At 50.1% G+C, this 15344-nt stretch overlaps 1 protein-coding gene across 1 annotated transcript in view; it reads left to right on the top strand.

Annotated features, from left to right (window-relative positions):
- Positions 1-591: 591 nt before the first annotated feature.
- The window catches only part of TAS1R2 (taste 1 receptor member 2), an 18073-nt gene continuing 3320 nt past the window's right edge, over positions 592-15344 (top strand). The window contains exons 1-5 of the mRNA XM_015412560.1: positions 592-695; positions 4283-4583; positions 10399-11166; positions 13081-13293; positions 15170-15290. Of these exons, the coding sequence (XP_015268046.1) occupies positions 4323-4583; positions 10399-11166; positions 13081-13293; positions 15170-15290 (1363 nt within the window). The 5' untranslated portion in view covers positions 592-695; positions 4283-4322. The remainder of the gene's footprint in view (positions 696-4282; positions 4584-10398; positions 11167-13080; positions 13294-15169; positions 15291-15344) is intronic.

Here is a 15344-nt window from a genome sequence, read left to right on the forward strand (position 1 = left end):
TGAGAGGAGAAGGGGATGTGTGTAGCAATGCTCCCTCTCGGCTGTGGAGTCCTGTGAGCAAAAATCCCACTTTTGTGAGCTGCCGGCATTAAAGTTGTGAGTGAGGGACTTGGCCGCTGCATAAATCAGTTTGCTCTGGAGCCCTCCTTCCTGAGCTGAGACAAGAATGTGCGAGCCGGAGGCTAAGGAACTGTGAACTGGCTCGCACTCACTCAGCTTAGAGGGAGCACTGGTGGCGAGCCATCCCAGGCAAATGACTAGAAGCCCTTGGTGGAAACCACCGAGCCCTGAACTGGGCAGCCTGCAACCCAGCTCTCCTCCTGCCGCCTGCTCGCTGCCTCTCTGCCGGGGATTCTGCAGCGGTCAGGGAAATGGAAATGCATGCAAAGGAGGCCCCCCCTCCCCTGGTGGATGCAAAGCAGCCCTGGTCCCCCCCCCAGTGACCCTGGGAGGCCCATCCATCTTCCTCACCGCTGACACCTGCCAGTATGGGAAGGGCCTGGCACCATGAGGCTTGCCAGTGTGGTGGCCGCCTGCCTCCTCGGAGCACTGGTTGCTGCGGGGAGCTTCAACGGCACTCCCCCCTCCCATTTCCACCTGGCCGGGGATTACATCCTGGGGGGGCTCTTCTCCCTGCACGCCGAGGTGGTGGGCAAAGCACACCTCAGCAGCTCCCTGGTGCCCATCTGCAAAGAGTAAGTACAACAGGAGGGAGGAAAGGTGCTGCGGAGGGTTGGGAAGGGGGTGGGGGGGCATGCAGGGATGGGGTCGCGCCTGCCAAATTAATGGGGGGGGGGATCTGAGCTGGGGTCCGACTTGGCCTCTGCCACAGACTTACCAGGCTGGCCACACTCAATCTTCGCTCTCCTCTCTTCTGCCACATGGGAGGGGGTAATGCTGGCCTACCTTGCAGGGTTGTATGCAAGGAGTATGTAGAGCTCTTGTGTTTTGTAAAATAAGAATAATGTTAACTGCACTGGTTAAGGTTTTTGCTTGCCGTTTGTTTCCATACTCTCAGAATTCACCCAAACAACAGCAGCAACAAAAAGAGATTTTGTGGTCGCTGGAAGGAGGTCCCAGTCCGAGCTATAGGCTTGCAAGGACTGAACCCCCTGCGAGCCGGTTCAAACCAGGATTTGTAACTGGTTGCTAAAACTGACTTTTGTGCTGCAGGACTGAAAAAGTGGCAGATGTTACAAATTTTTTTTAAAGGGGTCTAAAAGGGACCTGGGGCCATGGTGGCTGCAGACCGGAAGGTCGGTAGTTTGGCAGTTTGAGACCTGAATGCCGCATGACGGAGTGAGCTCCCATCTCTGGCCCCAGCTCCTGTAAACCTAGCAGTTCGAAAGCAAGAAATTGCAAGTAGATAAATAGGTACCACTTCGGTGGGAAGGTAACAGCGTTCTGTGCACCTTGGTGTTTAGTCATGCCAGCCACATGACCACAGAAGACTCTTCAGACAACATTGGCTCTTCAGCTTGGAAACGGAGATGAGCAACACCCCCTAGAGTTGGATTCGACTCGTTTTTGAGCAAGGGAAACCTTTACCTTTACTGTTTGGTGTAGTGGTTAAGTGTGCAGACTCTAATCTGGGAGAACCAGGTTTGATTCCCCCACTCCTCCACTTGCACCTGGCTGGATGACCTTGGGCAAGCCATAGTTCTGATAAGAGCTGTTCTTGAGAAAGAGCAGTTTCTGTCAGAGCTCTCTCAGCCCCACCTACCTCACAGGGTGTCTGGTGTGGGGTGGGGAAGGGAAAGGAGTTTGTCCGCTGCTCTGAGACACCTTTGGGTAGTGAAGGGCAGGGTATAAATCCAATCCTCTTCTCTTCTCTTCTCTTCTCTTCTCTTCTCTTCTCTTCTCTTCTCTTCTCTTCTCTTCTCTTCTCTTCTCTTCTCTTCTCTTCTCTTCTCTTCTCTTCTCTTCTCTTCTCTTCTCTTCTTAAAAGGGCCCCAGGAAACTATAGGCCAGTCAGCCTAACATCTGTTCTAGATAAATTGGTAGAAACTGTTACTGAAGACAGAATTATTAGGCACACGGAAGAACAAAACCTGCTGAAGAAAAATCAGCATGGCTTCTGCACGGAAAGTCCTGCCTCACCAACCTTTTGGAGTTCTTGGGGAAAGTGAACATGCATGTAGACAACGGTGACCCAGTAGACATTATATAGTTGGACTTTCCAAAGGCTTTTGACAAGGAACCTCACCAAAGACTCCTGGGATAAGATAGCAGATCCTCTTATCTTGGGATAAGATAGCAGATCCTCTTATCTTGGGATAAGATAGCAGATCCTCTTATAGATTAAAAATGGGTTAAATTGCAGGAAGCAAAGCGTGGGAATAAAGGGACAGCCCTCCCAATGGAGGGAAGTGGGCAAATTGGTACTGGAGCCGATGCTATTTAACTAGTTCATAAATGATTTGGAACGAGGGGAAATGAGTGTCGTGGCCAAGTTTGCCGATGATACCAGATTGTTCAGGATGGTGAAAACCAAAGCGGATTGTGAAGAGCTCCAGAAGACTCTCTCAAAACTGAGTGAGCAGGAAACACGATGGCCAATGTAGTTCAGCCGAGGAAAGCGTAAGTTGATTCACATTGGAACAACAATAAAAAATCCCAACTTTAAATATATGCTGATGTGATCTGAACTGGCTGAGAGCGAGACTGAAATAAATCTGGGGGACGTAGCAGATAGCGTGAGGAAAACGTCGCCTCCGTGTGCGGCGGCAGCGGAAATGCGAACTCCATGCTGGGGATTATTAGGAAAGGGATAAAGGCAAGTGTTGTCATGCCCTCGTATAGATCTCTTGGTGCGGCCCCATTTGGAATACGATGTACAGTTCTGGTTGCTGTACCTCAAAAAGGATATCGCAGAGTCGGAAAAGGTACAGAGGAGGGCAACTGAGAGGATAAAAGAACCGGAGCAACTTTCCTGTTAGGAAAACCTGAACAGCCTGGAACTTTTTAGTTTAGTTTGGTTTAGAAAAAAAGATCATTGAGGGGGACATGATAGACGGACAGAAGAAAACGTGTTTTAATCACTGGGACATTAAATTGTGGGATTCACTGCCAGTGGACATAGTGACGGCCTTTATAAGGGGATTAGATAGATTCATAAAGGTGAGGTCTATCAGTGGCTACTAGCCAGGATGACTAAAGGGAACCTCCATGTTCAGAGGCAGTCAACCTCTGAATCTCAGAGCCAGGAGGCAACATCAGGGGAAGGCCTTGGCCTCTCTGCCATGTTGTTGGCCCTCGAGAGGAAGGAACTGTTTGGCCACTGTATGAGAGAAGGGATGCTGAACTATATGGACCACTGGTCTGATCCGGCAAGATTCTTCTGATGTTCTTAGAGGGACAGAAGCCAGCTGGGCTCTCAAACCTGGCATCCTGTAGCCAAGCCTCCTGGCTCAGAACTTAGCACTGAGGCAAGCCTGTCCTGGTTTTGTACCAGATCTATGGCCATGCCTTCCCTTTCCTCTACTCCCGAGGAACCTGAAGAATGTAAAGCTTTGAGGAGTACTGAGAACTCTCCCTTAGTGTGTATAACCCTGCCCTGCCTTATGGAACAGTTCCCAGAATGACGGTTAGATCTGTGTCCAGTCTTTAGCACAGATCAAGTGTGGGTTTACTTGTATGACCCACTTTTTAAAAAAACTCCAGTCCTTGCAGCCCTCCTGATGTGTGTTAGATGCTCAAAAGCCAGAGGGCGCACGCTCAGGATTGTGTAGGCAGAGGGCAAAGGGCCATTCCAGGGTCCCATCATGGCACATGTCCCAGTCTGGATCAGGCCAAGGAAGTCTGGGGTTCTTCACAAGACTCCCAGCACTGGGAACTGGGCAGTGGTCCTTAGGAAGTCCTTGGGCTGAGAGCCAGTTTGGCGTCGTGGTGAAGTGCGCAGATTCTACTCTGGGAGAACCGGGTTTGATTCCCCCACTCCTCCACTTGCACCTCGGCTGGATGACCTTGGGCAAGCCGTAGTTCTGATAAGAGCTGTTCTTGAAAAAGAGCCGTTTCTGTCAAGAGCTCTCTCAGTCCCACCTACCTCACAGGGTGTCTGTTGTGGGGAGGGGAAGGGAAAGGAGTTTGTCAGCCGCTCTGAGGCACCTTCGGGTAGTGAAAGGCGGGGTATAAATCCAATCTCCTCCTCCTCCTCCTCCTCCTCCTCCTCCTCCTCCTTCTTCTATAAACCGACAGAATCTGGTTGGTTGCTTTTCTGCAGACAAGGATGCTTGCGAGTCTGGAATGAATTGCCCCCCTCTGTGTCCCATCTGTCCCTCAGGTACAAGCTCAAAGGGGTGAGCTACAGTTACCTCCAGGCCATGCGCTTTGCGGTGGAAGAGATCAACAACTCCAGCGCCCTCTTGCCGGGGATTTCCTTGGGCTACGAGATGGTGGATGTCTGCTACCTCACCAACACCATCCACCCCGTCCTTTATTTCCTCTCGGATAACCGCTCCCAGCTAGAGATACAGACAAACTACACCCACTATCATCCCCGAGTCTTGGCAGTCATCGGTCCAGACTCCTCGTCGGCCGCTGTGGCTGCTGCGCATCTTCTGAGCCTTTTCCTCGTCCCACAGGTGAGGCGCTGCGTCTCCAGCGAGGGTGGCATTTGTGTGACAGATGTGTAGGGTTTACCAGCCTCTAAGTGGGCCCTGAGACCTCCCAGGATCACAATTGATCGCCAGACAACTGAGATCAGTTTCTCCTAGAGAAAATGGCTGCTTTGGAGGGGGGACCCGCCTAGGCCATCAGACCAGGCTAAGGTTCCTCGCCGCCAGTGTTCCCTCTAAGCTGAGTTAGTGTGAGCCAGCTCACAGTTTTTTTAGCACCTGGCTCAGACATTTTTGTTTTAGCCCAGGCAGGAGGGCTCCAGAGCAAACTAATTTATTCAGTAGCCAAATCGTTCGCTCACAGCTTTAATGCCAGTCGCTCACAAAGTAGAATTTTTGCTCACAGGACTCCACAGCTTAGAGGGAACATTGCCCTCCACAGGCTCCACTCTGTATTCTTGGTGCTTGGGGGGGGGGCAACAGTGGGAGGGCTCCTAGCGTCCTGGCCCCACTGCTGGACCTCCTGAGGGCCCCTAGTATTTCTGGCCACTGTGTGACACAGAGTGTTGGACTGGAGGGGCCACTGGCCTGACCCAACTTTGGCTTCTCTCTTATGTTCTTATGATGTTTGCTCTAAGAAGGGCAGAGTCAGTTTCTGAGAGGCCTGCTTTGGGAGCCCACCAATGGCTCCTAAGAGGTTCCCGCGGATGTCAGCCTGGCCCAGTTGCTGGCAATTTATTTATTTATCAGATTTATACTCCACCCTCCTGCTCTGGCAAGAGTTGTGAGTCTGTTGGGCTGGACTGGGCAAATCCGTGGTATCTCAGTCTTTGTGGGGGGGGGGGGGGGGTGACGCCCACCTGCCTTCGGTTGCCGTACTCTGCCTTGCTGTAAGAACCCTGATGGCTATGAAGTGCTTTTAAGCGTGATGTAGAATTGAGCCCGAGTATTTTTTTTAAATTATTTTTTAATTATTATTTTCTCAAGGAAAAAAAGGGTGGGGTACAGAAGGGGGAAAGGGGAGGGGGGAAATATAGATTCCTCGAGTTTGTTAAATATTATGAAGTGTTGTGTAAAAAGGTAAAATCAAATATATTACTGTTGGAGTTGCAAGTTGCTTACACTTCAGTCATTTCAGAGTTAAATGTTGTTTGTTAGGAAACAGGATGTTACGTTACATAATGTATTCAACGGAGGGAAAGTTTGTGGGAGTTGTTTATCCTAATGAAGTGAAATGCTTTGATCTAGCATTAATGAATTCACAAAGTTTATGGCCCTTTGTGTGAACCAAAGAGGAAGCTCTCTTCTAGAAGCCAAGACAGTTAGAAAGATGTAGCTGTTAGCATATAGTACTGAGAGTAACTGCAAGTATGTAACCTTTTTATTTTATTTATTTTATCCAAAGTACCTTACCCATGTTTTATTTTGTTTTATAGTAAAGATATTTTTCTTTTACTAGTGTGGCTCTTGTGTTTGCAATACGAACATCGATCTTGAATTTCAGAATCCCAACAATTACTAAATGCATTACATAATTCAAATATAAAAACAATTAAGAAAGCACCAGTTTTACAGAATTTTGGGTCAGATACTCTTTAAGAAATAAGCAAAAAAAAACTCTCCTAAAATTAGTAATAACATATTAATGATAAAAGAAAATACATAAGAACATAAGAGAAGCCAACACTGGATCAGGCCAATGGCCCATCTAGTCCAACACTCTGTCACACAGTGGCCAAAAATACCAGGTGCCATCAGGAGGTCCAGCAGTGGGGCCAGGACACTAGAAGCTCCCTCCCACTGTTGCCCCCACCCCCCAAGCACCAAGAATACAGAGCATCACTTGCCCCAGGCTGAGAGTTCCTATCTATACCTTGTGGCCAACAGCCACTGATGGACTTCTGCTCCATATCTATATATCTAATTCCCAATTGTGCCCCCTCTGTGTGGATATCTAAATCCGCACATCAAGGGCACCTGGGGGGCAGGGAGATGTTCCTGCACATTTGGGGCAATCCCCAGATGTGCAGAAAAATCTAAAAACTGTAAAAAACTATAGGGGGGATACTTAAATCCCCCCAAAAGTAAAGGAGTGTTCCCTGCACAGGCGCAGGGAACGCTCTGAGAATGGCTTCACTGCCGCTGCCGTGGGGGGGGGGGACAAGGCTTGGCCGGCTGGTGGCTGTAAACCGCTCAGCCCTCGCTGCTGCCTGGGGAGGAGGGAGAAAGTTTGGCGGGCCAAGCTCAGGCCTTGCCACCACCGCCACTGCCGCCAGGGAGGAGGGAGGGAGAAAGCTTGGTTGGCTGAGTTCAGGCCTCGCCGCCGGCGCTGGGGGGGACGGAGAAGGCTTGGAGGGGCGCGCGCCTTGCCGTGGGTGCCGGGAATGGGGGGGCAGGGGAGAAGGCTCACCTGCGGCTGCTTCATTCTCCTCCCGTGGAGCTTCTCCCCCCCCCCCGTGAGTATTGCGGGTCCCCCTTCTTGTGCTTATCTAATTCCCTCTTGAAGCTGTCTATGCTTGTAGCCGCATGTAGCCGCCACCACCTCCTGTGGCAGTGAATTTCATGTGTTAATCTTTAACAGTTAATCTTTAAAACCTAAAAATTGTCTTAATTGTTTATCTAAATCTGAATTTTATTCTCACTGATTATTTATATGTTAATGGAATACAAAATAAAATATTGAAATTTTGATCAATATCTTCATAATCTTTAATGTAATATTCAAATAATGCCAGAACTAAAAAGAAGAGCCCGAGTATTGATTAGTTGCAGTTTGGAGATGCAGCCAAAAATGGGGGTGGGGGGAGAGAACAGGAGAGGCCTGGGTGCTCTGCAAGGTACGAGGAGCTCTCCCAGCTTTCTCAAGGGCTGTAAATCTTGGGCAAGTCACTAGTCCTCAGCAGTGTTCCCTCTAAGTTGAGTTAGTGTGAGCTAGCTCACAGTTTTTTAGCCTCCGGCTCACAGATTTTTGTCTTAGCTCAGGAAGGAAGGCTCCAGTGTTCCCTCTAAGCTGAGTTAGTGTGAGCTAGCTCACAGTTTTTTAGCCTCCGGCTCACAGATTTTTGTCTTAGCTCAGGAAGGAAGGCCTCAGTAGCTGCTTCACAGTCGCGATGGCATCTATCACCTGCATCTCTTGCTTTTTCCCGGTCTTCTGCTTGGCTCCCTGCCCCTTCCATGCAGCAAGGTCATTTTAGACACTGGATGGAAGGGTCTTATGCCGCCTCCCCCCCACCCCCATGCTGCTGCTGCTGGTGGTGATGATGATCAGAGCTTTTTCCCCCCCTGGAAAAAGAGGTGCCAGAACTCTCAAGAGGGAAACGAAGGAGAAACCCACAGGATTGTTCGAAACCCTTGTTTAAATTTAATTTTTAAAATTGTAATATTGTTGTGACATCACAAGTGACATCAGGCTCCCCTGGTGCCCCTCGTGAACTTTTAAACATTTTTTTGGAGAATTTTCTTTTCATGAAGAGATTTCAGAACTCTGTTCCGGTGCGTTCCCTCAGAATAAAAGCCCTGTGTGTTTCAAATGTGAAGTGGATGTCTGCTTCCCAGCCATCCTGCTGATTCATGGAGCCTGGCCCTGACGTCCCCACTGCGGCCTTTAGACCCTACTCCAGCCTCTCACCCCTTTATTTCTCCCTCATCTTATGCAGCATCTTCTCCTTCCCCAGTGAATGAGAAGTAGGCCACTTCTGCCTTTTGGAGAGCACCTAGCACAGTGTAATGGCTGGCAGCAGGAAAAGGAAGGTTTCTCCCAGAACATTCCTTTCAGAGGGCTGCGGGAGAACAGCAAGATTTGAGTCCAGTAATCTGGGAGAACCAGGTTTTGTTCCCCGTCCTTCCACATGCAGCTGCTGGGTGACCTTGGGCAAGCCACGATTCTCTCAGAGCTATTCTCTCAAAAGCAATCCTCGAAAGAGCTCTCTCAGCCCTATCTACCTCACAGGGTGTCTGTTGTGGGGAGAGGAAGGGAAAGGAGATTGTAAGCCGCTCTGAGACTCCTTCGGGTAGTGAAGGTCAGGGTATAAATCCAACCTCCTCCTCCTCTGCTTGCTTCTTCCTCTTCCTCGTCTTCTTCCTCTTCCTGTTCACTACTGGACTTGAATCTTGCTTTCCCGGAATGTTGTCTTCAGCACGGAAAGATTCAGACAGTGATTCTTCGGAAGTGTAGAGCTGAGCCTCTGGAGAATCCCCATTTTAAAAAGAAGCCAGGTTTCAGTTCTTATCTGTCTGGAAAATTTCCTTCCCCAGACCTGCTTGAGGCTACTGACAATTAAAACAAGACCAAGGAATGAAGATAGTGAAGCCATGCCATTAGAAAGTAAAAAAATCAATGAAACAAATCAAGCCAATAAAACAAATTCGGGTCATGGAATCCAGCTTGTCCCAACGCAGAATAAAGTGCAGAATTTTGATTTGATTTAACGCAGCCTGCACACAACTCCGACCATAAAGGGACAAGCAGCACAAATGAGCCCCACGTTAGTCAGGGACGGAGCGTGTGCCAGCCGGGTAACCACGACCGGGATGTAGGGCGGAGCAACACAGAGCCGGAGAACTATAGCTACTGCCTTTGCCCACTGTGTGTGGGGTTTTTTCCCCAAATTTTTCTGCTTTTTCAGCTTTGTGTATATTTTTTGTTAGCTATGCATGTTCTCTGCTTTTCACTGCAGATTTTGTAGACTGTATTGCACACCCCGCCTGTGTTAAATCATAGTTCTTGTGCAATTTGTATGTACAATACGCCTCATTTATAAATATAAATGCTGATTTATTAATGCACAACTGGCACTGGAAAACAGTATATTTTATGGGGGCCCGTTCATCACGAGGGCACGGAAAATCGTGCAAACCTAAAGAGCCAGGGGGTAAAATCGCATGGATACCTTCTGCTAGGGGAGGTGCTCCTCTCCAGCAGGGGGAGCCCTCACGTGATACAGGACACTCTTTAAGGAAAGTGCCTCTGCTTGGGGAATGGCCGCCCAGGATTCAACCCTAGGGCACGGACAAGGAAAACCAAGGCAGAGGTTTTGGAGTTGAAATAGTAAGGATGATGCATTTAAAATGACCCCTAATCTGCATTTGGATTCCTGCTCCCCATACGGTGGCTATCATACAAATTAATATCCAGTCAAAAATAGAAGATTGAAGTCAGAATGAGGAGGAAGATCTTCTTTTAATTGCAATGAAATATGGAAAACAGTTAGGCCAAAGGACCCATCAAAGTTGACTGCTTTCCGAGCCCAATCAGGAAATACATGAAGTTAAATACTTAATATGACATCATCATGAGAATAATATTCAGAAGGCATAATTGATTGCAGAAAATTAAACAACATTTACATAAAAATCTCCTTATGGGTCAAATGTAAGAAAGGTGTGTCTGTGCAATAACGTCACGTATTTACTTGACCTGACCTAAGTCGTATCGGCCCCGGCTTGTTCTCACCCAAACAAAGGTGTTTTTCTCTGATACCAAGTAAAAGATCCTTTTTGACCCAGACACTATGAAGTTGTAACCTAAACAATTAGAACCATGAACCTTCTTCCTTCTTCTGTACCAAAAGAATGCTATTGTCTTGTCTGTTAACATTAGTTGGAAAAATACCCTGACATACAAGGAAGAAAGGCCTTCTATAGAACAGGCCTTCATTACTTCCCCTTAAAATGTTATTTAAGAATAAATCTATAAAAACCAGAGAAATATGAATAATAATTATAAAAAGGAAAATCTACATAGTCCCAATTGAGAAGAAAAGGTTTGGGGACGCGAGGCGCTCCAGGCCTTTCCATTCACCCTTATTCATCCTAACAAATCCTTCTCCCCTCTTGCTTCCAGGTCACCTACAGCGCGACCAGCCAGGCCCTGAGCAACCCCAAAGTCTTCCCCGTTGCTTTCCGCACGATCCCAAGCTCGGAGCAACAGATCACGGTCATACTCCGCTTGCTGCGGAGGTTCCGTTGGAACTGGGTCATCGTCCTCTCCAGCGACGACGACTACGGTCAGCAGAACATGCAGGCGCTGCGGGCCCAGGCCTCCTGGCCCTGCATAGCCTTCCAGGAGATTATCCCGGTCCAGACGACAAACCAGGAGGACCGCGGCATCCGGCAGCGGATGGAGGGCATTGTCAGGAAGATTGTCGGGAGCACGGCCAAAGTGGTCATCGTCCTGACCCTGGAGCTGCCTCTCCCGGCCTTCTTCCAAGAGGTCCTCCTGCAGAACGTCACTGGCCTGGTGTGGATCGCGTGTGAAGCCTGGGCCATCGATCCGTCCTTGCACAGCATCGCCAACATCTCCAGCATCGGCACCATCTTTGGGGTAGCCGCACAGGATGTGCTTATGCCAGGGTTTGCTGACTTCCGGGTTAGGTCCCCCTCCAGCCCAGCAGAGGGAGCCAGAGAACGGGATGCAGCTGAAACTTGCAACCAAGTCTGTGACCAATGCCTACCAAAAATGTTGCTCTATGACAAGATACTCCGGGGGACGGGGAACCGCATTGACTTCAATGTCTACTCCGCAGTCTACGTTGTTGCCCACGCCTTGCACCAGCTGCTGGACTGCAACAGCCGGAAGGGGTGCCGGAAACAGAAAGTTTACCCTTGGCAGGTGAACCCCCTGTGAACACTCCCATGCGCTTTCTGCGGGGAATGTTACATCTTGAACTTGCATTCATTCATGCTACAGAAAGTGCCATTGGTCTCCCATGCCATGGGTGGACTATGGGCTCCAGATAAAGAAAGAGCCCTGCTGGATCAGACCATCTAGTCCAGAATCTCACTGTGGCCAACCTGGTGCTCAGACAGGGGCACAGAAGCCAAGGCCTCCCCTTGACAGTGCCTCTTAGCACTGGTTTCCAGAGGTGTACTGCCTCTGGAAGGGGAGGTTCCATTTAGCCATAACCACTAATTTGGTGTAGTGGTTTGGTGTAGTGGTTAAATGTGCGGACTCTAATCTGGGAGAACCAGGTTTGATTCCCCACTCCTCCACATGCAGCTGCTGGTGTGACCTTGGGTCAGTCACAAGTTCTCTCAGAGCTGTTCTCTCGAGGGCAGTTCCCAAGAGAGCTCTCTCAGCCCCGCCTACCTCACAAGGTGTTTGTTGTGGGGAGGGGAAAGGAGTTTGTAAGCTGCTCTGAGACTCCGAGTGAAGGGCGGGGTATAAATCCAATCTCTTCTCCTCTTCTCTTCTAATACCCATTGCTGGAGCTCTGCACCATGAGTTGTCTTAATCCCCTTCTAAAGGCGTCAGTGCTCAAGGGCCCCCATGGCATCTCATGTCAGTGGACACTGCATGCCAATTAGACGTTGTATGAAGAACGCATCTCCAGTCATTAATTTTTTTAATGGCTTCTCACATTTAATTTGCCCTGACCTGCATTATCCAGGCTGGCCCTATCTCATCCAATCTCAGAAGCAAAGCAGGGTCAGCCCTGGTGAGTCTTTGGATGAGAGACCACCACAGAATGGTCCAGGGTTGCTATGCAGAGGCAGGCAATGGTAAACGCCCTCTGCTCAGCTCCTACCTTGAAACCCCTCTGGGGTCGCTCTGGGTTGTCTGTGACTTGACAGCACTTAATGCATCTGATATTTAATTAATTAACTGATTCCCTTTCTCCCTCACCATTCTGCCAAGGGCCCCGGGTGGCCTACGTGGGTCACTCCCATTTCGTCTTCTCTTATAACCCTGTGGGGCAGGTTAGGCTGCAAGCAATGCTCCCTCTAAGCAGTGGAGCCTTGTGAGCAAAAATTCTACTTTGTGAGCTACTGGCCTTAAAGTTGTGAGCGAGCGATTGGGCTGCTGCATAAATTAGTTTGCTCTGGAGCCACCCTTCCTGAGCTAAGACAAAAAATGTGTGAGCCGGAGGCTAAAAAACTGTGAGCTAGCTCACATTAACTCAGCTTAGAGGGAACGCTGGCCGCAAGAGAGAGAAACTGGCCCCAGGTCACCCAGTTCTCTGTTTCTGTAATCTTAGTCCTATCACATTGTTCACTGGTTGTCTTGTTGCTGGGCCCATAACCTGTTGAGCGAGGTTATTCTAAATTAATTTGCGACAGAAGTGTGCGGTCTGGTTTCTCTTCAGAGTGCATAAATCTTTCGCCTTTCGCCTGCACCGTTTTATATCCTATAATTAGCCTTGTGTCAATGGGGAAGGCAAATGTTACCTTAAAGACAAATAAGTAGGGATTTGAACTTGGGTCCCGCCGGTCAAAGACTGCCTCTACCTGCTGCCCCGTGTGTGTGAAGTGTTGTCAAGTCACAGCTGACTTATGATGACCCCAGGAAGCGGTATTCAAGGCAAGTGAGAGGCAGAGGTGGCTGGCTATCACCTTCCTCTGCAGAGTCGTCCTTGGTGGTCTCCCACCCAAGTACCGACCCTGCTTAGAATTCTGAGAAGATCACACTATCCCACACTGCCCCCTACTGGTGCATATTATACGGTCAGGTAGTTCGTGGAGGGAGAAGTAATTTTGGAAAGTAGCCCCGAGTTCCAAAAACACAACACCTCTCTTTCTTCCGTAGCTGCTGCAGCAGGTGGCCCAGGTGAAATTCACTCTGCGTAGCACCACCATCCGCTTTGATAAGAACGGAGACCCCCCGTCTGGCTTTGAGGTCATCCAGTGGCAGTGGGGAACCCCTGGCTTTCCTTTTAAGCAGATTGCCGCCTATGACCCCGTGAAGAAGGAGCTGGACGTCTTTACGGGAGCCATCACTTGGCACACGCCCAACAACACGGTCAGTTTTTTGTGCCGGGGGAGGGGGCGGTACATGGAACATGTTGGAGACTTGTGGCAAAAACTGAAAGTGCTCTTGGGGGTTGGGAGCAGGAGAGGCTTCCATTAGGGTGACAGAGATCCAATCAGTTTTTCATATGGGAAAGGCTAGCGTGGGACTAGGCATGGTGGCCTCCAGGTGGGACTTTGGGGATCCCCTGGAATTACAGTTTATCTCCAGACTACAGGGAGCCAGCGTGGTGTGGTGGTTAAGAGCGGCAGCCTCTGATCTGCAGAACCGGATTCGATTCTGCACTCCTCCGCATGAAGCCGGCTGGGTGACCTTGGGTCAGTCACAGTTCTCTCAGAGCTCTTTCAGCCCCCAAAATAAGTCTAGCTCACCACCTCGTGGTGCATAACGCCAAAAAAAAAATGAGTTTAAGGCTGCCAGACAATCTTCAGATCACCTGCCTATACCACGCACAATGCCATACAATAATTATTATCCAGCCGACAGAGATCAGTTCTCTTGAACAAAATGGATGCTCGGAAGGGTGGACTCTACAGCAGTGTACGCCACTGAGATCCCGGTCCTCCCCAGGCTCCACCCCCAGATCTCCGGAAGTTTCCCAACCTGGATCTGGCCACCCTCCCTCCCTATCCCCGCTGGCAGCCAGGGAGACCTGTGTGGCGTTCTGCATTGGCAGCTGTTCACTGGATTCCTCAGGCCCTCGTTGGCTCTCCAGCCTGCCCTGGGGGCCCGTGAGTGAGCCCTCCTCCTCCTTAGCAGCCCCCCCAACATGGGAAAGGAAGAAGAAGAAGAAGAAGAGATTGGATTTATACCCCTCCCTTCACTACCCAAAGGAGTCTCAGAGCGGCTGACAATCCCCTTTCCCTTCCCCACCCCATAACACACCCTGTGAGGCAGGTGAGGCTGAGAGAGCTCTTTTGAGGACTGCCCTTGAGAGAACAGCACTGAAAGAACTCTGTGCACAGTACTTGTTGTATGTTGGCATTAAAGCTGTGAGCAGGTGATTTGGCCGCTGCATAAATTAGTCTGCTCTGGAGCCCTCCTTCCTGAGCTGGGACAAAAACGTGTTAGCTGGAGGCTAAAACACTGTGAGCTAGCTCACACTCACTCAGCTGAGAGGGAACACTGATTCCCTGGTGTGCTTTGACTGGCAAAGAGGGCCACCAGGTGCCTGCTTTTAAGTAACTCTGGATGGAAGGCCCAGGCCAGCCCGATCCGGTCAGATCTTGGAAGCTAAGCAGGGTCAGCCCTTCTCAGTACTCGGATGGAAATCCACGAAGGAGGCCCAGTGCCGCTATGCAGAGGCAGGCAAGGGCAAACCACCTCTGAACACCTTTTGCCTTGAAAAACCTAAGGGGTTGCCATAAGACGTCGGCTGCCACTCGAGGGCACTTCCCACCACCAGTGTTCCCTCTAAGCTGAGTTCTTTAGCCTCCGGCTCACACCTTTTTGCCTCGGCTCAGGGAGGAGGGCTCCGGAGCCAACTAATTGATGCAGCGGCCAGATCCCTCGCTCACCACTTTAAGGCCAGGAGCTCATGAAGTAGGATTTTTGCTCACGAGACTCCACAGCTGAGAGGGGGCCTTGCCTGCCACCCCCCCCCCCTTGTCCCACTCGGAGCTCTTTGGAGAAGGGCCGGCTGAGGAGACGCTGGGTGCAGCTGGCTGGGGGTGATGCAATCCCTTGAGCCAGGCTTGAATTGGGGAAGCCTTCATGAGTCCTTCGCAAGGGGCCCAAAGTCCTCCTCTGGGAGAGGACCCGGAGCAAGAGTTAATGTCTGAAGGAGCCTGAGTTGGAGGCTAACAAATCTGGAGCGAAGGGCCGGAGCGGGACCTGGGCCCATCATGGGTGTCGCTCTCCTTTCCAGGCTCCCAGGTCCGTCTGTTCAGAGCAGTGTGAGCCGGGCCACAAGAAAAAGCTCATCGGCAGCATGGCCTGCTGCTTCGAGTGTGTGCCGTGCGAAGCGGGGACCTTTTTCAACACGAGTGGTAAGTCCCTTCCTTCCTTCCTTCCTTCCTTCCTTCCTTCCTTCCTTCCTTCCT

The sequence above is a fragment of the Gekko japonicus genome, unplaced genomic scaffold (genome assembly GCF_001447785.1).
Source record: "Gekko japonicus isolate JY-2015 unplaced genomic scaffold, Gekko_japonicus_V1.1 scaffold131, whole genome shotgun sequence".
Classification (NCBI taxonomy): domain Eukaryota; kingdom Metazoa; phylum Chordata; class Lepidosauria; order Squamata; family Gekkonidae; genus Gekko; species Gekko japonicus.